Source organism: Dothidotthia symphoricarpi (assembly GCF_010015815.1).
Source record: "Dothidotthia symphoricarpi CBS 119687 unplaced genomic scaffold P153scaffold_14, whole genome shotgun sequence".
In the NCBI taxonomy this organism is placed as follows: domain Eukaryota; kingdom Fungi; phylum Ascomycota; class Dothideomycetes; order Pleosporales; family Dothidotthiaceae; genus Dothidotthia; species Dothidotthia symphoricarpi.
In genome coordinates, this window is record NW_022985021.1 from 542,831 (window position 1) to 565,099 (window position 22,269).

Consider the following 22,269-nt stretch of genomic DNA (forward strand, 5'->3'; position numbering starts at 1 on the left):
ATCTATTCAACCCAATGTATGCGAAGCGATGCGTCTACAATAGCATAGTGATATATGTATGTATACACAACAAGTGCTAAATGCGCGAAGAATCCGAAAAGGAAGAATCCGAAAACAACACAAAAAGCGACAAAAGTGACAAAAGACGAAAAAAGGGGTATAGAAAGCATAGCACACGAACACGCACTCTACAAATCAGCAACAGAACACAAAAAAGCAACGCAACACGAACAAAGGCCAAGAATATGTGTGCTCGCTAAATCCAATCCACTGCGCTCCACTCCACTCGAGTCCATCCAAAGCTCTCCCCAAGAATCTAATCCAACAAACCGTGTAAAAGCATCCAAGAAAAAGAATCTATCCCTATTCCAAAAAAAGAAAAAAGAACTCCCGCTACTTGAGCCAAATATCCCCACCTTCGCCCTTCTCCCACTTCCGCCACGCAATCTCATATGCGTCCTCCAGATCCTTAACCCAGCGCTTCGTGTCGAACAACGCGCTCGTCCACCGCGCTTCGTAAAGCATGCGTCTCAGCTGGGCAAGCCGTCCCGTGGAGCGGTGACCGTTGTAGACGCAATCGCTTGCAAGTCGGACAGCCATGTCTTCATATTCCTCATCATTTTTGGCGATTAGTTCCTTCGCTGCTTGGGCTCCCTCGGCGGTTTTCGGTAGAGCGCCTTTGAGGATCGAAGCCGCCATGCGCGAGCACATCTTGTACTTGTAGCGCGGTAGCGTCAGGAGAGGGGTGCCGGACCAGAGGACGTCTGCGGCGGTGGTGTGCGCGTTGCACTCGGGGGTGTCGAGGAAGAGGTCGCAGACGCGGGCGCGGGATATGTGTTGGTGTTTTTGCGCAACGTCGGTGAACATGATGCGGTTCGCTACTTCTGCGCCGGCCCACATGTAGGCGGTTTGTTTGAGGTTGGTTTCTCCAAGATCGGGGAAGCGCAGGAGCCAGAGGATTGCTTTGGGTATGCGGGTCAGGATACGCAGCCAACTACGGAAGGTCGTTGGTTCGATCTAGTCACTTGTTAGTTAAAGCCAAGAGTGGTGAGATATCAATGCACATACCTTGTACAGCTGATTGAAGTTGCCAAGAATAATTGCATCGTCCGGCAGCTGTGGAAAGATCTCTCTGCGCATCGCCCATCTCCTCCGTTGCTCTTCTTCCCAATCAGGCTGTCGACCCTGCGAGTCGGGTGCACTCTGTCGGTGGTCGCAGCAGAAAAACGTGTCGCGGCAGAAGATGATGTTTTCCCCGTATATCCAATCATCGTCTGAACCTCCACTGTTGTCATCGACGAGAGCATCCTCCAAATCAATGTTACGACGCCATGGGCGGAGAGTATCGGGAGGCACAGCAGTGTCATCCGCTAGGAGGTAGTCACACCACTCGGCTCCCAATGTTCCTGCAAAACCCATGAAGGACATCTGGATAGGGGCTGCACGCGCAGCGAACACTTCGTTTCTCGCTCCTCTTGTGTAGCCGTTCAGATTGATAAGTATGTGAATTCCGTCCTTGATAATTTGGTTGACAAGACGTTCTGCCGACCAACTGCTCGCATCATGGAAGACTGGGGCCTCCCTTTCGATTTGCTTGCGATGCTCAGAGTTGTCGCTTGCCGTTGTCGCATAACAGACCGCCTTGACCCGAGAAGGATTGTGAAGACCGAATACGGACTGCATCAGATGCGCCAGCGGGTGGTTATTGAAGTCCGAGGAGACGTATCCTACTTTGAGATAGGGCTTAGGCGGCGCCGGTGGTTCGTAAACATTGGCAGGCAGCCATGGTATTCTTAACGTGGAACTCGAGATTCGCAGACCGTTGCGCTGAGAGATTTGACGGATCTGCTTCGCTGACATAGGACAGGTAAAAGTGTGGAACGGAAGGACTGTAGGAGCGGCAGGCACCGTCAAAGCCGCGGGCAAATGAGGTCTTCTGTAGCTTGCAGAAGGTCTCTGTTTTCCCGTGATGTATCGATCTTGATACCAGTGCCATGTCATCCGTCGAATGGCACGCTCAACTAGACGGATCAAGCGAGCGCCTTCCCACTTTTGACCTCTCCATTCAGCCAGAACAGATATCATACTGTTTTTCTTTGCTTTGATGCTGTCGGCGTCCTCGTCGGAAAGAGCTAGTGGTCGAACGATATCCCGAACGAATTGTTCGTCCATAGCACCTCGGCCCCAACCCTCACCATCGGCAAGCTGCTTCTCTACCAGTTTTACGACTTTGTGAACCCAGCCAGAACTGGAGGCACCTGGCAACTTGGCATCCAGTAGCATACCGTCGTCGTCCACATGCCAGCGGTCTCTTGCGCCGTTGTCGGCGGCAATTCCACCTCTTCCATTCCAGCCACATACTGAGTTGAGAGCGTTAGAAAGCCCACAGACGGCCTCCGCAAAGTCAGGACTGGCCTTTACAGCTCTCCTGTAGTAGAAAATTGCATCACTGATGCGGCCTTTGTCTTTGACTGCATTCGCCAGATTTGCAAGAGCAATGTCGAAGTTCTGATCACAATGCACCGCTTGCTCATACATGGAAATGGCGACGTCCAACTGGCCGATGTCTTTCAAGAGGCTGCCGAGGTTAGTATACAGGTGTGCATGTCGCTTGTCCAGCTGCAGTCCGTAATAGTAGTATGCGAGTGCAAGAGCAACACCGCTGCCGGGCACCAGCCCTGGAATCTGTGGGTAGAAGCTGGGATTTGTGACAGGAATAGGTTTTGATGGCGCTGATTGTTGCACGCCGGCAAGAAGAATACCAACGTTGTTTGCAGTCGAGGGACTCGGCTGCAATGAGAGCGACAAGTAATAAAGAGCCAAAATCTCTCTCACGCCATAGTTGCTTTGGTAAGCGCTACCCTTTGGCGTGTTGTTTGCCATACCGTCTTGAAATATCTTCGCCAGAGAAAGCAACGAATTACTGGTGGTTGAAACGGCAGCCTTCTTAGCAAGCCCATCACCAGGGACGTACTTGAGACCTGGTAATTGACCGTGGGACGGGAAACAAAGGTGTGCAGTCTTCGTTGCTGAATCTGGAGGAAGCAGTATTGGATCTGAGGATGGAGGAACACAACGGCCACTGGGCGAGCGCTCTGCAGCATCGTAGCCAACAACAGAAAGTATGCGCCTGATAAGACTGTTGATCCCATTAGTCAGTGGCCCAGTTCCAACGAGAACGGCGTTCTCGAAGGCTCTCGCCGCGGCAGCATTCTCGCCTAAAGCATAGAGCATGTTGCCTTTGGCATGAACCAAAGCTAGGATGCGGCCATTGTCGCATCCAGGAATAGCGTAGCCACTGGATCCAAAGCCTGGTTGATCGGACCCAGCAAGCTCGTCGAGGTCCTTGAAAATTGATTCAGTTTCTCCTTCAAACTCAAACAGGGGCCGATCTGAGACCTCTGATAAGCTTGGGGATTCGCTTACGGTCGAGGCTGATGCTTGACTTTCGGCATCCAGACTTCGCAGAGCGTCAGCCTTCCTGACAAATCTCAGGCGGCGTTCTACTTCTTCGATAAGCTGGACTGCTTCGCGGCCTCTTTGGTCGCTGCATAAAAGTCCAATGAGGTGCTCGACAGCCTCAAAATAGCTAGGTCGAAGCTTGACCGCTTTCCTCCAGTACGCCTCAGCATCGCATTTCTGGTGGAGGGCTAGGAGAGTAGCTGCCAAGTTCGAGATAGCTTCGACGTGACTATAGAATGTCAGCTTAGTTCGTAAAAAAAGATTGCTCGTTGTTTCACGTACTCTCTGTCAAGTGTAAGGATATGCTTATACCAATCTTGAGCTTTTTGGTAGTCTCCCAACGCATATGCAAGACAGCCACCCAGGAGGATTCCATCTATCCATTTCCATTTACTTTCTTCGCAATGCTTGGTAATGGCCTCTAGCGCAGCGGCAGCCACCATACTCGGAGGTGTGTCATGACGTAAGCTTTGATGGACGTTGGTGACAGATCCAGACATGCGCCGCAAGGTGCGATTGAGATCCACGCTCGGCATTGTGGGAGGCATATGATATTGGTGTGAAGCATTCTGCCATGGCTGTCGATACATGCTCCGATCCATTTCGCTCAATGACCATGCCGAAGATGAGCGTTGATGAGAACCAAATGGTGGCCTTGAAGGTCTCTCCGATCCAGATTGTGAGCCAGTCCGTTTATTAGACGATGATGAAATTCGCCGGTCCGACGATGATGAATCGCCGCTATTTGCTGAACTAGAGAAATTCGCACCTGGCTGTTTTGGTGGCTTGGGATAGATATGTGGTCGTGATGTTGGTCGTCCGTGCTGATTATGCGCGTGCATTTTTCTTGTCGACTGCAAAAACTTCAGAAGATCAACATAAACTCTGTGGGCCCAAGCAAACACTCTCTCCCTCGTTTGACCATTTTCGGATTGGGGTCCAAAATCGTTGAGTGGGGTGCCAATCGATGTGAAGTCGGGCACAGGTGTCGATTGGCCAGATGATAGGAAGTCGTGGGGGCGTTGGGTGGGGGGCGCTGGTAGCGATGTATTTTGATAATCTCGGGCAAAGGTTTGATGCGATTGCGGATAAGACATGAAGTCGACAGCTGGTCCTCCAAGCTCGTTGATGGCATGCGAGCCTGTCTAGCATCAGCAGGGTCATTCCGCTTGGATGACATTTGCTAAGAACGGATCATCGATCAGGTCTTGCTAATGATCTAGTCGAGTTTTGAGAAATCAAATCTCGATAAGTTTCACCAAACCCTAACTTTTCTGCAATGATGTGCAATTTTGACTGGAGATATAGAAAATTTGGGTATAGTACCTTGATTCAGTTGAAAAGAGTTTGCGTGGTAATTAAGCATGTTTGGTAGGTTAGTGTTGTTGTAAGCATGTCCCAGGTAGGCGTTGTGTTGCGGATGCGACCAGTTGGGGCCATGGTGGTGCATGAAGCGGGGGTCTCGCATGGCAGCAGGTCTGTATGGGATATACGTGCCATCGTGCCAGTATGGCCCAAAGGGTCCCTGGTCGTTGGAAACCGTAGGGCCCAGTGGGCTCTGCGATGGACCCATGGCTCCGTAGAAGGGATGGTTGTACATTGGGTATTGCAAGGGCGGGTGTAATGGCGGGATCTGGTTCAGCATGGAATCGATCTGCGGCAGATGTTGACCAGCTCGTCCAGAACCAGTTTCGAAATAGAGGCTGGGACTCCATTCTGCTTGCGCATCTTGCTTCATGTGCCCCAAGGCGCTACCACCACCCGGAGAGCGGAGGGAACCATCCAGCTTGAGGCCATAGGGATGGCCAGTCTCGACGGCGGCGGGGAGCAGGATGTGCTTCGCAGCGTGCGGTTTGTCCGAATCCTCCACAGACGTCCCATCGTAGGCAGCAGCGAGTGTACCGTTCGGCGTCTTACGGCGAAGCATGTGCTCTGGCGGTTTGGCACTTCGACCAGAGTCGGGCGTGTGCGAGCTGTACGAGTTGTGCCTGGACAGCGGGTGGGCATATTGCTGGGGCGCGGGGCGTTGTGCGAGACTGTGTCCATCGGGCGCGGTGTTGTGGCGAAGGAGCGAGGCGCGAGCAGGGGCGGGAGGGTTGTTGTTGTATGGTTCCAGCGGGGAGGGAAGTTGCGACGGTCGAATCATAGTCATGTTGGGGAGGCAGACGTCGGGCTGTCCAGCAGTACGTCAGTGGGCCTGGAGTCGCAGTCGCAGTCGTCGTCGTATAGATGGCGTCGTGGGTGCCAGCGACACACGGCTTCAGCACGCCCGGCCGGTACCTATGCCTTCGCGGAATCGTCGCCTGTCTGCCACGACTAACATGTCTTTCGAAGCCTGATTAAGCGTTATCTAGGCCCGGATGGCCCCGTGCTGGCACGTCACCAGCAGAGACACGGGCAGAGTTTGAGCAGAAGTCGTCGCAGAGTCGGCCCGCGGCTGCAGATCACACTTCAAGGCAGCGCCGTGGGAGGACCTGCTTCGCAGAGGGCGAAGGGCGAGGGGGTGAGGGTGGGAGCGGGGCGTCAGAGCGACGGGTGGGTGCGCGTCGTCGATGGGTGAGCGCGTCTAGCAGGAGGGCAAGGGCGTGGTTCGGAATGCACAAGTATCCACCGCGGGCATAAGACTCACGGATGCCTCGCAACAGGCCCGGACGTATCCTGTATCCTGCCCGTGCTGAGGCGCACAACAGTGGGTTTCGAGTAGGGTGAGCGTGGTACGGCCTGCAACGGGGCGTGGCACCGCTAGGTACGCGTCTCCCGGGTCGGAGGATCAGAGTGAAGCGCGGGCAAGCTCCACGCAGGCGGCCATGTGTGCTTTTTGACGGGCGCACAAGATGACAAAGTGTAGGGGTGGAGACCACAGCCTGTCCCCATTCGCCTCCAAGCACAATCGATTTAGTGGTGGCTTGCCCAACCCCTGCCCCCTCCAGTTGGTGGCCGTCGATGAGAGCGGCACGCTCTCGGTCCAGTGTAAAAGCAGGAAACAAACTGCCTTCGTTGGGGCTCCTATGGGGTCTGATACCACATTGAAGAGATTTACGGGAGTGCATACTGCTAGACGTTGAGGACTACTACACCCCCGACCTAAGCTGTAGTTGTTAAGCTGTTGCAGGAGCTTGCTGCACCTTAGTTCTTAGTATTAGGCACGGGCAAAGTGCTCGCAGACGGCGCCGCAACCCGCCGTGCATGCGGTATCGTAGTCTAGGCACGTACGATATTATGTCGTAGTCGACTATGCACGCTATATCGTAATCTACCATGTGTCCTGGTTCATCTCCCATGTCTCCCATGTAAGTTGCCAGCCTGCAGTGATGGCATGGGATTTCAGCTGCGAGCGGCGTGGCTTGCGTTTCTCCAACGTTGATCGCCGCGTTGCCAATCAGCCATCCATGCCGGTGCCGCTGTATCCACCACAACCATGCAACCGCCATCACCCACACCCTTTCTTACCGGTCGCCATCGTCTAAATATGGGGCGACTGCGCGTCCCGGCTCGGAATCTACCTCATGCTGACGGTCATGGGCTGACGCCTGAACATGTGCTCGTGCCAAACTTGGAAGACAATCCATGGATGTCATCACAATATCAGAATGCACCAGTTTCACATTCAGTGATCAGCAAAAGTTAATGGCTCGGAGACGTTCTCCTTCAAAAGAAATGTGCCCAACAAGGGATGTCGACCAGATATATGGACCGCTGAAGCCAAACCCGGAGGCAAGACTACCGCGGTGAGTAATAGGTCATTCAATCTTCTTTACACCAAAATAGGCCTATCCCATGGTCAAACTCCGAAGAGAAGAGGTAAGGGCCAGAGTGTTGGTAAAGTGGATCACACATCACGCACTGCAACTACAAGGCGCAGCTCCGATTCCAGCAATGATGAAAACAAACCAAGCCACACGGGGAATGAACCGCAGGCGAATTGAACACAGCGCACTGCGGGCGTGTTGCTCGTGGCTGCACGCCCGTGGCACCGCAGAAGCCAAGGTGGTACGCGGCGGCGCCTCCATGAGCACTTCATGAACCATGCGAAGTTTCATCAACCATGCAGACGGCGGTCCACTTGCGGGTGCAATATGGGAAATGCAGGAGACCAAATCGTGGCCATCAAGCTTGCAAATGCATCGAGCTTATTAATGGCCTCTGGTAACCAGCCTAAGGGTTCGATATCCTCCGTGGTGTCGTGTCGTTGTGAAGTGTGCGAGAAAAGAACAACTGCGCAATGCCAGTGTTGAGGCATCATGTGCAAGACGAGGTTCTGGACGTGGTACTCGCCAGGCTGTGCAAAGCAAACGTTGTTGGAAGTGGTTGGTGGTTGAAGAAAAGTTGAGGCTGCAGAAATTTTGATGATACTCGCGCTTAGTCATTGACGCCGGACCGATGGTTTCCCCGCGGCAGGGGGTCGTCATAGCCCAAATGTGGCCTTTCGACGAAACAATTAACCACGTTCACGATATCCATTCAACACAGGCAATCCGATATACTTTGCCACCACTCTCGCAATCACTTGTCAAGCACCGTCTCCGGACTCCCCAAAACTCGACCTAATAATTTATATTTCACAACATCATGAGCGAACCAGGCTCGCCGCCCCGAGGGCCCCCTCAAGGACCCCCACAGGGCATGCCCATGGGACCTCCACAACCAGGCCAGCAACCAACGCCCGAGCAAATGCGCCAAATTCAAATGCAACTCGCCGCTGAAGCAGAAAAACAGGGAATCTCGGTGCAACAACTAGTTCAGAACATGAGGGCGCAAGCCATGGCACAACACCAAGCACAGATGCAAGCCCAAGCCCGAGCCCAGCAACAGCAGCAGCAGCAACAGCAACAACAACAACCAATACAGCCCGGCCCACCAAAACCGGAAGCGCTCGCCGTGGCCAATTGGCTCAAGTCGCAGGACATGAAGCCGCGGACTGTTCTCCATGACGAGAAGAGGAAGGACATGTTCAGAGGTGAGACGCCAAACTTCCAAACAAACTAACGCATGCTGATGAATTTACAGTCAAACGCGCAATCCGTGCCTTCTCCTCCCCCGCCTACGAAAAAGCTCGCAAGAAGAACCCCCTCCTCCCAGAAGTCCACGACCGCGCCTCGGCCGAAAACACATTCAAGCTGCTCCCGCTCTCCCTCCTCGCCCTGCGCGTCTCCAAAATCGACGAGGACGCGCACGAAGGCCACAACCACGCCAAACCGAAGCGCATCAAGGGCCTCTGGAACGTGAGAATCGAGCAGCACCAGGAAGCAAACGACGACTGCTACTACATCTGGCTGTACGAAGGATCGCAGCTGAAGCAGAAACTGTACGCGGGCGGCGCATTGCTCCTCGTAATCGCCGTTGTGCTGTTCCCACTGTGGCCGCTCTTCCTGCGCCAGGGCGTGTGGTATCTGAGCATGGGCATGCTGGGTCTCATCGGGCTGTTCTTCGCCATGGCGATTGTCCGCCTCATCATCTTCCTCGTCACCATGTTTGCCGCGCCGCCGGGCTTCTGGCTGTATCCGAATCTTTTCGAGGACGTCGGCTTCTTCGACTCGTTCCGTCCGCTGTGGGCATGGCAAGAGGTAAGCCCAAAACACCGTGTTTTTATCATTCGCAAAATCATCGCAAAAACTAACTCGACTCTTAGACTCCAGAGGATATTCAAGCCAAAAAGGCGGCTAAGAAGGAAAGGAAGGCTGCTAAAGCGGCTGCAAAGGTCAACGGTCAGCCAAAGGGCAAGAAGGCAATCGCTGGTGCTTCCCGTCCGTCAACGCCCGCGCAAGCACCACCTGCAAACGTCGACTCGGCGCCTCAACCAACAGGACATGATGCCGCGCCGGCAGGTGACCTCACTCAGCGCGCACCAAGAGCGACAGTGGAGGAGGTGGAAGAAGAGCAGTAGATGAACCGACTACCAAGTAGTACACAGAACTGAATGGATGTCTTGCGGGTGTTTATTTAGGTGCATGGGTTTAGCTGGGAGTTCTGGCGTCTCGTCTCGTCTCGTTTCGTCTCATCTCCATCGCCGTGCAGTGCAGGAGTTCTGGCGACGGTGTAGGGCATTGCATCACTCAAGGGTCATGCCAGTAGATGTTCAATTAGAGATTTTCCCCACTTCACTGAATTGGTATCTGGGTACTACGAGGAGGTTTGAATGTTTTTGTCCAACCCAGTTCCTATGAAACTATGCATGTGTTTACGCCACTACGCCTGTTCAATCAGCTTTTCCGCCGCCGCCCCTCATCAAGCCCAACGCCACTACTATGCACTTGAACGGCGAGTTCTACTCCGTGGCCGATGAAGAAGAAGGGGGCGGTTGGTCCGCGCCCGACGCCCCATCTTGCACGCCCAGGCCCGAGGAAACGGCGGGCGAATGCGTGATCTGGCTCGTAGGATTCATGTCCAAGAGTTGGCGTTCTGGACCGGCGAGTCAGTACTAGATGCTATGTAATACGACGACCCCACCGCATAACCATATTCATATACATATTCATGTTCATAAAACGGGGGTGTGGGAGAGAGACGAAACGAGACGTACCTAGTTCGCGTATCCTGCCCTTCAACATCTGGTTCTCGCGCGTCAGGTTCTGCGTCTCGGCTTGGTAGAAGGCGCTCTCGTCTCTGCCTGTTGCTGACGCGGCGGAGCTGGGCAGCATGTCGTGGTCGTGCGGGCCGCTGGCTTGGCTCGATACGGGGCGCAGGGCGGGCGAGCCGAGCTGGCTTCCGCCTCGTGAGCGGTCTGCGAAGGAGGATTGGCGACTGATGCTCATGGGGAAGGGGGAGCGCGAGCGGGGTAGAGGTGAGATGGCGGACTGGGGGGCGTATGTGGAGTGTGGTTGGGAGGGCGGTGGGATGGACATGGAGCGCTCGGAGGTGGGGGTGTCGTTGTCGTCTACGGCGGAGGACGAGGAGGGGTGAGGGTGCTGGGTGGCTTGGAGGGTGTTGATTTGGGACTGTTGGGTGCGGATCATGCTCAGGAGACGGTTCTGTGTGGATAAATGGTTAGTTGGCAGCTCGTTGTCTCGTTCCCAAACACGCATTCACGTGTGTGCAAAGGCAGACGTACCACCTGTCCCTCCTGCTCATATTCCAGCTCCTGATGCAGTTCGCCCAGGCTCGGCGCCCTTTCCCTCTCGCCCCCCTCCCTCCCCCGCCTCTGCATCTCGCCCGGCGCAGGCATGCCCGGGTCTGCAAGATTCAGGTTCATGCGAATACTGGAGCGGCGGCGGGCGCGCTCGACATCTCGCCGCATGCTACCGGACGAGGGTCTGCGGTCTTCGTTCTGGATCCCTGCATTCATGGCGGCCGTTGCAGCGAGAGAATGTGGGGAAGCGGCCATATTTCGGGATGCCGAAGGGGACTGGTTGCGTGAGGTGGCTGTCGAGGATGAAGCAGGCAGCAGTGGGGAGAGTGGCAATGTGTTGAGGTCTGGTGACATTGCTGCTGGTGTGAGCTGTGGGTATAGGAATGAGGGAGTGCGCCTGTCGACGCGGTGTTGGCGGTGTTGAGCGGCGTTGAGCAGTGAGAGGCTGCATCGGGCGAACCACGGCGGGGCTGGACGATGATGAGGGGTCAAGTGTACAAACGGGAAGTGAGTTGAATTCAATGTTGCTCCTAAAAGCTACAAGATAGCACTGATAACATTCACAAAGACTACATGCTACGCGAATACTGCCCGGAATCTACGCAGAAGATTTGCACCCTAATCTTAGCTGTGGTTGTCAAGCTTTCGCCCGAGTTCGTTGCATCATCGTTCCTGCTATTTCGACTAACCGAGAGGCTTGGCACGGAATCTACTGCAGGTACCAACCAAGAAATCGTAGCATCTGCCGGACCAGCCCACCCGGCTCGTCAGCCTCCCACACGAATTTCCGGCCATTTTTTTTCCACCATGGGCTGCTCATTTCCCCTCTCTTTATCGATTATTGTTTTTGCCTCGCGTACAAGCAACACCCTGCTCACGTGTCTACCTGTTTGCGCCCCACACCCTCATCTTGAAGTGGAATACATTGCAGATGCAGCAGCAGCAGGTCACGTCCGGTGAAGATATAATAAACATGCAGATAGCAGCAATCTAAACATAGCGATGTGGGTGGACTCGAGAGTAGCAAGTAAAGTTTATTTTCGAGAAGAGTCGATGGCTTGGAGCGTGCACTGCTGACCACAACGCCGTCTGGTAACCGTATCTCCACCTGAGAGCACACAGAACGCATGCAGAACATGTCGAATTGGCCTCACGTGATGAGACGGTCTGGACACCGACGATCTTGATGCATCTCATGGCGGTGTCGAACCTTGCAATCAACTCTCGCCGGTGGACCAGAGAGATATGTTTCGAGATGCTAGCGGCCTAAATTTGCCGCTTGAAACAACCTCACACCCCAATCCTGACCTTCTAGGATCAAGTATTCTTGAAGCAGCCGTTATGAATCTGGAGCTGCGCAACAAGACGTAATAGCCTACGGAACTAGACGTTTGCAGCTTGACAGGGTCGGTTTCAGAATCTGCTGTCAGGGATGGGCCTTGTCTGTACCTAGACTAGCCTCGGCACCATTAACACCATTCACACTCACCCGACTTCCGCCCTGCTAAGGGGCCGCCATGGAGTCAATGCGATAGCTAAACGACACAGCCAAAGGCCTGGGAATGCCCCCTGCGAGTTGTACACCCCGGTCAGATATGGTTATAGTACAGCGACCGCGGCAGCTAAAGCCCACGATTCTCCTCCCTTACTGCGTGACTCTGTCGAACATTGTCGACCTGTTTCAGTTTCTTCCGACTTCTTCTCCTGCGTCCTTAATTGCTGTACGCCTGCGTTTTAGGGGCCTTCGTCCTGTCCTTTCGTTCGATATATGTTTCTGCTTCTGGCCAGCAACATCCACACTCGTTTTGTTGTTCTTTTCGCAAATTTAGACCCTTTCCATACTCGCGTTGCCCGACGTCCCTAGTCAAAGTCTATTCAAAAGAACCCTTTGTCTTGTCGACAAGGCAAGCCTTCCCTGTAAACGACCCGTATCAGTGCGCGTCCCTGTACGACGAGCAGATTGCGCAACGCCGAACTGAAACCCGGAGATACCTACCCTGACCCAGTGTTGTGGCCACCCTCACACCTTCTTCACACTCTCTATAACGAAAAGTCTTTCCATGAACTAATATCTCGAGCACCCCCATCTCAGGCCGTAGACGCCATGGCTCCAGACGACAGGTCTATAGGGCGTTCCGGTGGTAGCCTGCGTAACTTCTCTCGTGGGGAGTCCTCACGATGGCGCTTCAACCGCTCGACCACCAACCTTGCAAGCGGGCAACCGGCACAGACACAGACGAAGCTTGAGCGCGCGCCCTCCAAGATATCTCTCTTCAATCTATTCAGCAAGCCCAAAGTCGAAAGAGCGCGATATCACCCTGAAGTGGGCATGGCCGTCCCGATGCGACCACAAACCCCCCCAAAAACCGCAAGATCCGAGCTGTCCACAGGGCCTTACATGTCGCTGGGAGGAAACGCCTCTCCCCCTGGACAGCAGACAGTTCGTACACGCTCTAGCCAGATGTTCCGGCCCGTGTCCATGAGACCTACAACCCCATACAAAGAGCCTGGAAGCTGGGAGCCACCTCCACTATACCAGGCATTCCATCAGTCGACCAAACACGCAACCGTACAAGCCTGTGTTTTCCCTCCTGAAGTCTTGATGCGAACACAGAGCCAGAGACGACAGGCTGAGCTACTACGAGAGAAGATCGATATCACACGCGATCTTTCCACGATTGCAGAGAACGGGTCCGAGGCGGCGAAGCTCGACATGTCACACAAGCGACTGGTGTCGACGTCTGCTCCTGAGCTTGTCGACAAGATCTACATCCTCATCGCCACGGGCTATGTCCTACAATACGATGGCGACGGTTCGTACGACAGGCTCCCAGAGAAAGTACTTAAACTTGGGACTGACTCGGCTGCGTTCGCGTGCGATCTGATTCCTGGTAAGCACTGGGTATTGCAGATATCTAGCCACGCTCAGGATGATGGTGCGCTTGGGTTGGGTCCGAAGAACTCTCTTCTCGCGAGACTACGGTCACAGAGCAACAACGCAAAGAAGCCGGCGATATCTTTCTTGTTGGTTCTGGAAAGTGCAGAAGAAATGGACTCATGGATGTCTGCGGTGCGAAAAGAAATCGACCATCATGGCGGTATGAAGGCAAGGGATGAGTCGGATAGAGCATCGTCTTCAATTGATGGATCGATCGAGAAGACGTCAACAGACACAAACAGCCAGCACCATCTCGCTCTACCAGAGTTAAACACAGTCAACGTGGTCACAGCTGTTGATCCACCACTTCAGCCCCAATCGCCAAGTATTGTCACCCCATGGGAAACAGATCGCAGCGAGCGAACCGTGAGTGTCACAGACTCATCCAGTAGCAACTCTGTTGGACGTGCCAGTATGCGTCAGTCGACAGACGTCTCGTCAATCGCTACGACGCCGGTTTCGCCAGACCAGGTCCAACTCGATTCGCTTCGTGAACGCTCGCGCTACTCGTTCATGTCGACGGCAACGTCAGCCTCCGGAGCCGGAACTAGGAACACCTCGCGAGACTCATCTCCAACCCCACGATCTCCGCTCAGAGATACCTTCCTCCCAACTGGAGAAACAGAACCACTACGAAGCGCCATGTCTCTCAAATCGTTTCACATGAACCCTACCAACGGAACTGCCTCCCGTCGCCGATCTATGCAGCCTCTTCCTGTCACCGATGAGCACTGTTCACTATCCGTCGATGAGCCTGTATTAGCGTTGCCTCGTTCTGTCCTTAGCCTTACACCGTCCACAGCAGAGGATGCGCAGACACCAGATTCTGGAGACCTAGTATCGAGTCCACCGCAAAGAGCAGCCCCGCCCCCATTCCATGCTGCGGAAAGGCTCACAGCACACATTATCAGCAGTGCTCGAGAAGACCTTCTCCCTCAGAGGATCAAGACAGAGGTTGAAAACAAGGTAGCTACTGGTGGCGTGCAAGTGCGAGAGGACAGCCCCGTGAGATCCAATTCTCGCAACCAAAATGTACCTTCACGTTATGGCGCTATCTCCCCACCGCCAACAGGACCACTGCCTGTACCACCAGAATCCAACGCTCAGAATCCCCGCAATGGACCCATCCCGTTCCTTGCTGCGATGGCCCCTATATCATTGTCTGAAGACGCAGCTACAAGTCGCCAACGTCGCCTATCAGCAACCCCCAAGCCCTTCATGCGTCCCTTCCCCATCCGTCCCCAGGCTCGACACATTGATACTTCGAACCTCAGCCAGCGACGTCGCTCGGCTATCACGCCTGCACGCGCTGCCTCGCCAGCCGATATGAGTGGAAGGCGGTCGGTGACCTCGCCGGCACTCTACACAAGACCAGCGACAAACATGGCACCTACATCCCACCCAACCACACTCCACTCCGCCTCCGCCGCCCAAGCACCACACGCCCTCCGCCGCCCAGCATCAATGCAAATGCAAATCCGCTCCGAGCACTCCGCTTGCCTCTCCCGGCCCGTCCGCGCCATCGCCTCAACCCCCTCCTTCGTCCCCGGCAAGCGCGCCTCCTACACGCGAAACTCGCGCACCCCCTCCCCAAGCGCAAGCTCAGCCCTGCAGTCCAGCCTGAGCATCGACGCCATGCGCCTCCAAGCCCAGCAGCAGACCGTCGTGCCCCGCATCAATATGCCTGTCAATACTCTCCCGCCTCCCGCCCCGCCGCCTAATATGCCTCTCCCCCTCCCTCCGCCTAATGTGCCGCTCCCTCCCCTTCCACCGATATCCGCACGGGGCGTGGCTGTGTAATTTTCTGCCTGTGCGTCTGTCAGTCAGTGTACGAGTACTATCCATCATCGTATCATAAACATCAATGTACCAAAAATCGGCGTTTGGGTTCCGCGTCACTTCTCGGGGAAAGGGAAAGGGAAAGATACCGGTCTTCGGATCCTTTGTTTACGCCGTCATGTCTTGCGTTTTCGTCATAAACGCGTCTCTTTCTTTACTTCCTCCTCTACGTACGAGCCGCTGTTGCGCCTCACCGATACCACGTCTCTGTTTTCTTTGGGTGTTGGGCTGTTTATACGTTCATTCATTCATTCATTCGTCTGTCTGTCTATTTGTCTGTCTCTTTCTGCCCATGTGGCGCTTTTTATAGCATTCATATCTTATCCTATCCATCGTTTCGGTTGGAACTATCTCGCGTATGACGGCCGTGTTTTGGTTTTTAGATTCGCAATGGAAGCAACTCTGAACATCTATCTGTGTTATGTAGTGCTGTGAATGTTTGTGATGGTTTGGTTGTTGTTGCTTGGTGCTTGGTGATAGGATCGTACTGTGCCTCAGCATGGTACATATCCATGGCGTTTTGTTGTGAGCTGTTTGCGTGCGTGTTGTGTCGTGCTGTGCTGTGCTTTCGTACCGAATGCGCGAGCACAGGCGTTCTGGTGAAACGATCTGGTGTCGTAAGAGAGAGAGAGAGAGAGAGTGTGTGTGTGTGTAACCATGGTCGGCAGGTCATTGAACGCAGGGAGATATCGGACACACGCACTTACACATAACCCAACACATACAAGCAGTGAACAGGTTTGTTGCATTTTATCATTCTTCCGTCTATGTATCACATGTAACCTCGAGTGCCCTTCTATCAGACTCGGTGTAAGAAAACCGTCTATCAGGTATAATGTCTAACATGCATGACATAGTAAATGACGCGTCCCTGGCGATGAGAAAGGGAAAAAAGAGAACAGAGCTTCCGGCCAGCGAGTAGACTCCTTGGAAACCCCCCATCCCGAGAACACATCTAGACACATCAGATCAGCAACAACTCACTCACTCCCCCCGCCACGATAAAAACTTACACTCTCCCCTCTCCACCAAGCCCTAAACCCCCATCCAACCCGTTGCAGCCGGCGCTCCAGCAGCCGCAACAGTCGAAGTCGAGATCGGCGTAATAGTAGCAACCACAACCGTTGTCGGCGTCGTAGGCGCAGCCCTAGGAGCCATGAAGGCACTCACGCTCTGGACGGCCATGGCAGCGCGGGCACAGAACGGGGCGCCGCATGTGGGGCCGGGGTTCTTCCTGTCGTTTGCGAGGGCGAAGGGTGTGAGAGCGAGGAGCAGGAGGAAGGGGGTGGGGGTGGGGAAGTGCATGGTGAGTGGGGTGTGGGTTGTGAGGTGAGGTGGTGGGTAAGTCGTTGTGGTGGAAGTTGAGGGCAGTCAGTGTGGTGGGAGGGGGTTTATATATGGCGTTCGTGCTTGCCTTTCACGGTGAGAGAGCGCAGACAGCTGTGTGATTAAGGTATGACGTTTACGACAAGGGTCAGCGGTGTCGGGGGGAAAGAGTGAGGATGCAGAGTATAAGTGAAAGTGATAGTGATAGTTTGTTATCTTGACAAACGCAACCTGAAAGTATGGGCTGTTAGTGGGTCAGGGCGGCTGCGTAACAAACACTGCAAGAGCACACAATATCTTCGAGCATTGATTATGAGATTGATTGGTGAGGGCATCAAGGCCTTTCGAGATGCGACTACAATCTACATTTGTACGGACAATGTTGCTCTAACTACTGACACCAGCACTTCGAGAATGAGTGTCAGGCGCTGCTTCTGACTAAAACTATGCGTCCCAATCCATTTCATCCTCGGAAGCTACAGCCTGAGGTTCGCCCCCATCATCTTCAACGGACTGTACTGTGTGATCCATGTCTACGCCATTGTCATCGTCTGATCCAAAGCCATTCGCATTCATCACATTCATGAACGCTCTCTCCTGTAACGCTGCATACGCGCGGGGTCCTTGAGTTTGCAGTTCGATCGTTTGGGTCCGGGTTCGTTTATGACGCCTTCGACCAGACGTACCCGTTTCATTGCCGGATTCCGAGCCACTAGTGAACAAATAATTTGCCTGCGTGATAGGCATAGGAGCTTCTGGCTTCTGGTTTGCTGTAAATTTTGCAGCGGGGACAAGAGTGCGCAGTTCCTCCCATTCTGGTTGGTATTCGACCCAGCTACGCCACCCGTCGGGCTCTGTGATGATGTTTTCAGAGTCGTCGAGGTCTGTGTCGTCTTCTTCGTCGCTTTTGGGCGTGTCATCCTTGACGGTCGGCTCGAGACCAAGGAGATTCCACAGCGAACGTTCTTCCTGTCGGCTAGCTTGGCGATCAAACGCCTCGAGGGTAAGAGTGTTGTTCTGGGGGTTTCCGGATGGAGACTCTAGGCGAGGAGATTGATGCATTTCATCGTCTAGAGACTCATCAGACTCTACATTATGGACTTCGAACTCTTCATCGCCTAGATCGTCGTCGGAAGTATCCAGAGCAAGTCGTTCCATAGGCAGAGGGGTCCCACTCCGTTTGGCTCTGAAATTGAAGGGTTCATCTTCGCCACCAGATGTCGCCCACGGGGTTTCTGTATCTGAGCGCTCGCTCACAGATTCTGCACGGTCCATGACACGTTCAACTTCGTCCCAAGGCACCTCTCTCTTCGATTTACCCTGATGACCAGGGGCATATTGCCCTGCGAAGACCCGTACACCACATCGCCTTGCAACACCTTTCCATCTCTCTTTTCCATCGCGTTTCATTCCGAGTATGTCGATGGCGGCCAATACATCTCTTTTTTTGACATAAGGTGAAAGCCCCTTCTTGGTTCGATGGCGCTGTGCTCGAAGACGTGAAGTAGCCTGTACGATGGCGGTCTGCATTAGGCGTTTAGTGACGGACAAAACGAGAGTGTGAAAATCGTTGAATGCAGTGCGATATATAGATGGTTCGGTAACAACGTCTGACACGTACTGAGACCAATGTGGCCAAGGAGATGGTATGGTCGAAGAGCGATTCATGAATAGGTTCTTGGAAAGCGTAAGCATCGCCTCAGGCTGGAGGAGACTCGCTTCTGGAATAGCCTCAAGTATATCTGGAGCTGATGCATCGCCAGCCTGTATCGGCGCATCTTTTTGGTCTTGTTCTTCGGATACTACTGGGGCCGAGTTGGTTCTGCGGATCATCGGTTTCTGGGCTTTGGGTGTCTTCTTTGGCGGATACACACAATTCTCGTTGCTGTAACGCACACAAGTACTGCACGGAGCTTTTCTATCACATTTGGCCTTTCGGTGCTTGCAAAATGTGCATGACCTATAACATCAGCACATTATATATCTTCAAATGGAGAGGAATACGTACCCAGCAACCCCTCTACGTGCAGGGTCTGGCTCACTCGCCGGCGTTGCCGAAGGGGCTCGCGAACGACCTCCGTTGACCGCATGCTCGATCTCTTCGGCTATCGTAGGTGTAATGAGCCAGTGTCGACCATATCTATCTTGCTCCTCTTTCTCCTCGAAAGACTCCTGGAACCATGCTAGAGCTTCGGCTGTAATGTCAAGCTGCTCGTTGCACTCCCTGCCGACCTCAATTGCAGCCGGGACATCGCGAAGGGTTACTCCTACATCGCCTTGCTTGGAGGCGGCGTCTTGAAGCAAAAGGAGCAACTCTCGTGTCTCTGGTACGCTCTTGGTGCCAATAGCCTTAGCAATGGCTGGCGTGTTGTCCTTCCCGAGCCGTTCTAGTGCTGCAAAGAGTGTTGCCTGCTCCTGCGCGGTCCATACAGATGCGCCAATTTGTGTGCTGTAGTGCTGAATGTCCTCGTTGGCTTGAAATCGCGAAGCTGCGTGGCTCACTTGCTCGTTGAAAAGCTCGCGGTAGGCATCATTGTACCGCCCTTCGAGATGGTACTTGCGAATTCGAGTGGGCTGAACAGACTCTAGTCGGCGTCGTTTCCGGGGAGTTAGGGGAGTGCGTGACTGGCGCCGCGAGAGAGGTCGCGCGTGACGTCTTGAATTATCGCTCGAAGATTCCTGAGATGATTCGACGTGTTTGTAATCTGATTCGGAGCTCATCGCGGGCGTTGCCGCAAACACGCCAGTTCTGCGCCCTCAGATGGGAGTACCGAGGCTACACGTGATCGTTGCGCGAAGAAATTCTCCATGATGGGCGATGAAGAGTCCCAAAAGTCTGGCGAAGTTCCCAGAAAACATTTAGGTGGGGCCGGCGCGGGGCTAGCGCGTCATGTCTTGTGCGTGACTTCGCGACACCTTCGCTCCTGCTTCATCGACGCTCCATGTTTCGTTCTGTCCAGCGTGTGCTGAGGTCGTCTGGGCGGGTAGGCTTCTACCCCGTCCGTGTGCCGTTGAGATACGCGTCAAAAGTGCAACAGACGCGCGCTGTCATCCAGCAAGCTCCACCACTGCCGCCACCAACCGCTGCTCCGTTGAAGATCACACTGCGGGAGTACCAGGAGGACTGCATCCAAGCAGTGCTCTCATACATCGATGCAGGTCATAAACGGCTTGGCGTGTCTCTAGCTACAGGTGCTGGGAAGACAGTCATCTTCACCCATCTCATCGACCGCGTCACTGCCGTTGGCGATGCCACCCAGACGCTCATCCTCGCCCATCGCCGCGAGCTGGTCGAACAAGCGGCCCGCCACTGTACCCGTGCCTATCCAGACAAGCATGTGGATATTGAACTGGGAAACCAACAGGCTTCCGGTGCTGCCGACATAACAGTCGCCTCAATCCAGAGCATCACGTCTGGAGACAGGCTGCAAAAGTTTGACCCTTCAAGGTACAAGCTGGTGCTCGTAGATGAAGCGCACCATATTGTTAGCCAAAAGTATCTTGATATGCTAGAGCATTTCGGGTTGAGGCATAGTACGGATTGGAACACGGTGCAGGTTCCTGCTTTGGTTGGCGTGTCAGCCACCTTCTCGCGCTTTGATGGAAAAAGGCTTGGGTCTGTTATTGATCACATCGTTTACCACCGGTGGGTACTTTCGACACCAGGTCAATATCTTAGCTGACTATCAAAGTGACTACGTTGATATGATAGAGGAAAACTGGCTTTCTGACGTCGTGTTTACCACTGTTGAGATGAAAGCCGACCTCACTAAGGTGGGTGCCAGCGTCAATGGCGATTTCCAAAGCGCAGCTCTTTCCCGGGTTATCAATACCGACGAGACAAATGAGCTTGTTATCAAGTCATGGCTAGCAAAGGCAAAGGGCCGCACTTCAACCCTCATTTTCTGTGTCGATTTGAGCCACGTCACCAACCTCACTGCAAGATTCCGAGAATATGGCATCAACGCCCAGTTCGTGACAGGCGATACGCCAGCAAAGATTCGCAGCGCGAGGATTGATGCTTTCCGTAACGAAGAATTTCCTGTGCTGCTGAATTGCGGAGTGTTTACTGAAGGCACCGACATCCCAAACATCGATTGTGTTCTTCTGGCCCGTCCGACCAAGTCCCGTAACATGCTCGTGCAGATGATCGGACGAGGCATGCGTCTCCACAAAGGCAAGGAAAATTGCCATATTATCGACATGGTCGCTGCATTGAGCAGTGGAGTTGTCTCGACGCCGACTCTTTTTGGTCTGGACCCGGCGGAGATGGTTGAGAAGGCAGACACGAAGACCTTAATAGCTCTGAAAGAGAGGAAGGAGTTCGAAAAGCAACGAGAGGAAGAAGCTGCCGAAATTAGAAATAGGACCATCATCACTAAGTTGCCTGGATCTGTCACTTTCACAGATTACGACTCCATCCACGATCTCATTGCGGACACAACTGGAGACAAGTATATTCGCAACCTCAGCCCGTATGCGTGGGTTGGTATTGGAGAAGGAAAGTTTGTCCTCTCAACCAACAGCGGGAATTACCTTATCATTGAGCCTTCTGGAGATGAGGAAGGCATGTTCAGAGCTAAATACTATTGGAAGATACCAGCAGACAAAAGAGTCAAAAACCCATATGGCACTCCTCGTGTTGTTGCTGAAGGGGAATCGTTTGAACACATTGTTCACGCGGCTGATACATACGCTCAAGACAAATTTGAACATATCTGGATTGCGAAAAATCAGCCTTGGCGTCGGAGTCCTGCATCACAGGCACAGGTTGACTTTTTGAACAAGTTCCGACCAAAGGAAGATATATTGAAGCCGAGGGATGTTACCAAAGGCAAAGCGGGTGATATGATCACCAGACTGAAACACGGAGTGAAGGGTCGATTTGACAAGGCTAGTTCGAAACAGAAAGGCGAAAACCGCTTGAAGAACCGCGCAGAGACTGTTCGCCAGCGTCTTCAAGGTCAAGTCAAAGTTGGGCCTCTGGAGCAAACCCAGTAGCTTCAAACGCGCAGTTTGGTACTGTAGAGGAGGCTAACTTCAATTTCTACCAACAAGCGTTTTTCCAAGATCGCAAGGGCGACCTGTCTATTGAGGCCCACGTTAGTCAGTCAGTCACAGCTAGAGACGTTGCTGGTAGTTGCGCGATCCTGCTTCGTGTCAAGTTATATTACTGAGAGCTATGAAGTGCTAGAAGTCTTCGGCAGTTCTACACTAGCCGCGGAGAAACGCCGTCGCAGGCCATCTATTTATCTGGACAACAACGGCTACGTTCCGTGCGATTCCCAGCGTGTTGATTTTCCGTCTCGACCCGTATAGCAGCTTCTCCGTGGCCATGAAGCACGCGAAAAAGCAAGCCTCGATGGTTGCAAGTCTGAGAAGGTTCATACGGTCCAGCCATTCAGTGGAGCGGCATATGACAACAGTAACTCGCAGACTTTCGCGCAGCGGGACAAGCATGAAAAGAAAACTATAGCGATCGTAGTCCTGTACCTAGCCTTTCAAAAAAGATGGAACGTCGAGTCTTCCATTGGCAATGGGCGTCTTTCTGTTGATGAAGAACTTTCGGGAGACGCTGCGGGAACCCCCACCTGGCGTGCAGTTGAAGGCTGTCCGGCCAGGAACATTATTCTAGCCG

At 53.6% G+C, this 22,269-nt stretch overlaps 11 protein-coding genes across 11 annotated transcripts; 5 read left to right on the forward strand and 6 right to left on the reverse strand.

Moving 5' to 3' along the window:
• Window positions 1-326: 326 nt before the first annotated feature.
• Window positions 327-4,638, reverse strand: P153DRAFT_53162 (glycosyltransferase family 41 protein). The gene is made up of 3 exons (XM_033673259.1): window positions 3,745-4,638; window positions 1,069-3,691; window positions 327-1,017 (listed from the first exon to the last, which is right to left on the reverse strand). Exons 1-3 carry the CDS (start codon window positions 4,557-4,559, stop codon window positions 394-396), a joined length of 4,062 nt encoding a protein of 1,353 aa, XP_033522048.1. The 5' UTR covers window positions 4,560-4,638; the 3' UTR covers window positions 327-393.
• Window positions 4,592-5,760, reverse strand: P153DRAFT_53171 (uncharacterized protein). The gene has a single exon (XM_033673260.1). It carries the CDS (start codon window positions 5,612-5,614, stop codon window positions 4,718-4,720), a length of 897 nt encoding a protein of 298 aa, XP_033522049.1. The 5' UTR covers window positions 5,615-5,760; the 3' UTR covers window positions 4,592-4,717.
• A 146-nt stretch (window positions 5,761-5,906) lies between these two features.
• On the reverse strand, window positions 5,907-6,512 carry P153DRAFT_387398 (uncharacterized protein; the record flags this gene model as incomplete). The annotated part of the gene is made up of 1 exon (XM_033670642.1): window positions 5,907-6,512. The coding sequence occupies one exon, from the start codon at window positions 6,510-6,512 to the stop codon at window positions 5,907-5,909; it is 606 nt and encodes a 201-aa protein (XP_033522050.1).
• A 1,519-nt stretch (window positions 6,513-8,031) lies between these two features.
• P153DRAFT_294641 (translocation protein) lies at window positions 8,032-9,346 on the forward strand (the record flags this gene model as incomplete). The annotated part of the gene is made up of 3 exons (XM_033663969.1): window positions 8,032-8,419; window positions 8,470-9,026; window positions 9,092-9,346. The coding sequence occupies 3 exons, from the start codon at window positions 8,032-8,034 to the stop codon at window positions 9,344-9,346; spliced, it is 1,200 nt and encodes a 399-aa protein (XP_033522051.1).
• A 381-nt stretch (window positions 9,347-9,727) lies between these two features.
• On the reverse strand, window positions 9,728-10,744 carry P153DRAFT_294684 (uncharacterized protein; the record flags this gene model as incomplete). Its single annotated transcript, XM_033663974.1, has 3 exons — window positions 9,728-9,861; window positions 9,983-10,430; window positions 10,511-10,744. 3 exons carry the CDS (start codon window positions 10,742-10,744, stop codon window positions 9,728-9,730), a joined length of 816 nt encoding a protein of 271 aa, XP_033522052.1.
• A 205-nt stretch (window positions 10,745-10,949) lies between these two features.
• Window positions 10,950-11,516, forward strand: P153DRAFT_368240 (uncharacterized protein). Its single transcript, XM_033668465.1, has one exon. It carries the CDS (start codon window positions 11,102-11,104, stop codon window positions 11,486-11,488), a length of 387 nt encoding a protein of 128 aa, XP_033522053.1. The 5' UTR covers window positions 10,950-11,101; the 3' UTR covers window positions 11,489-11,516.
• A 479-nt stretch (window positions 11,517-11,995) lies between these two features.
• Window positions 11,996-12,495, forward strand: P153DRAFT_53200 (uncharacterized protein). Its single transcript, XM_033673261.1, has one exon. It carries the CDS (start codon window positions 12,091-12,093, stop codon window positions 12,355-12,357), a length of 267 nt encoding a protein of 88 aa, XP_033522054.1. The 5' UTR covers window positions 11,996-12,090; the 3' UTR covers window positions 12,358-12,495.
• P153DRAFT_368242 (uncharacterized protein) lies at window positions 12,166-15,713 on the forward strand. Its single transcript, XM_033668466.1, has one exon. It carries the CDS (start codon window positions 12,633-12,635, stop codon window positions 15,264-15,266), a length of 2,634 nt encoding a protein of 877 aa, XP_033522055.1. The 5' UTR covers window positions 12,166-12,632; the 3' UTR covers window positions 15,267-15,713.
• Window positions 15,714-16,074: 361 nt separating this feature from the next.
• On the reverse strand, window positions 16,075-16,452 carry P153DRAFT_398260 (uncharacterized protein; the record flags this gene model as incomplete). Its single annotated transcript, XM_033671628.1, has 2 exons — window positions 16,319-16,452; window positions 16,075-16,260 (listed from the first exon to the last, which is right to left on the reverse strand). A coding segment is annotated over exon 2 (171 nt), but the record flags the coding sequence as incomplete, so codon positions are not given.
• A 441-nt stretch (window positions 16,453-16,893) lies between these two features.
• P153DRAFT_368243 (uncharacterized protein) lies at window positions 16,894-19,439 on the reverse strand. The gene is made up of 2 exons (XM_033668467.1): window positions 18,640-19,439; window positions 16,894-18,591 (listed from the first exon to the last, which is right to left on the reverse strand). Exons 1-2 carry the CDS (start codon window positions 19,350-19,352, stop codon window positions 17,076-17,078), a joined length of 2,229 nt encoding a protein of 742 aa, XP_033522057.1. The 5' UTR covers window positions 19,353-19,439; the 3' UTR covers window positions 16,894-17,075.
• Window positions 19,440-19,573: 134 nt separating this feature from the next.
• Window positions 19,574-21,632, forward strand: P153DRAFT_294678 (P-loop containing nucleoside triphosphate hydrolase protein; the record flags this gene model as incomplete). Its single annotated transcript, XM_033663973.1, has 2 exons — window positions 19,574-20,277; window positions 20,324-21,632. The coding sequence occupies 2 exons, from the start codon at window positions 19,574-19,576 to the stop codon at window positions 21,630-21,632; spliced, it is 2,013 nt and encodes a 670-aa protein (XP_033522058.1).
• Window positions 21,633-22,269: the final 637 nt, after the last annotated feature.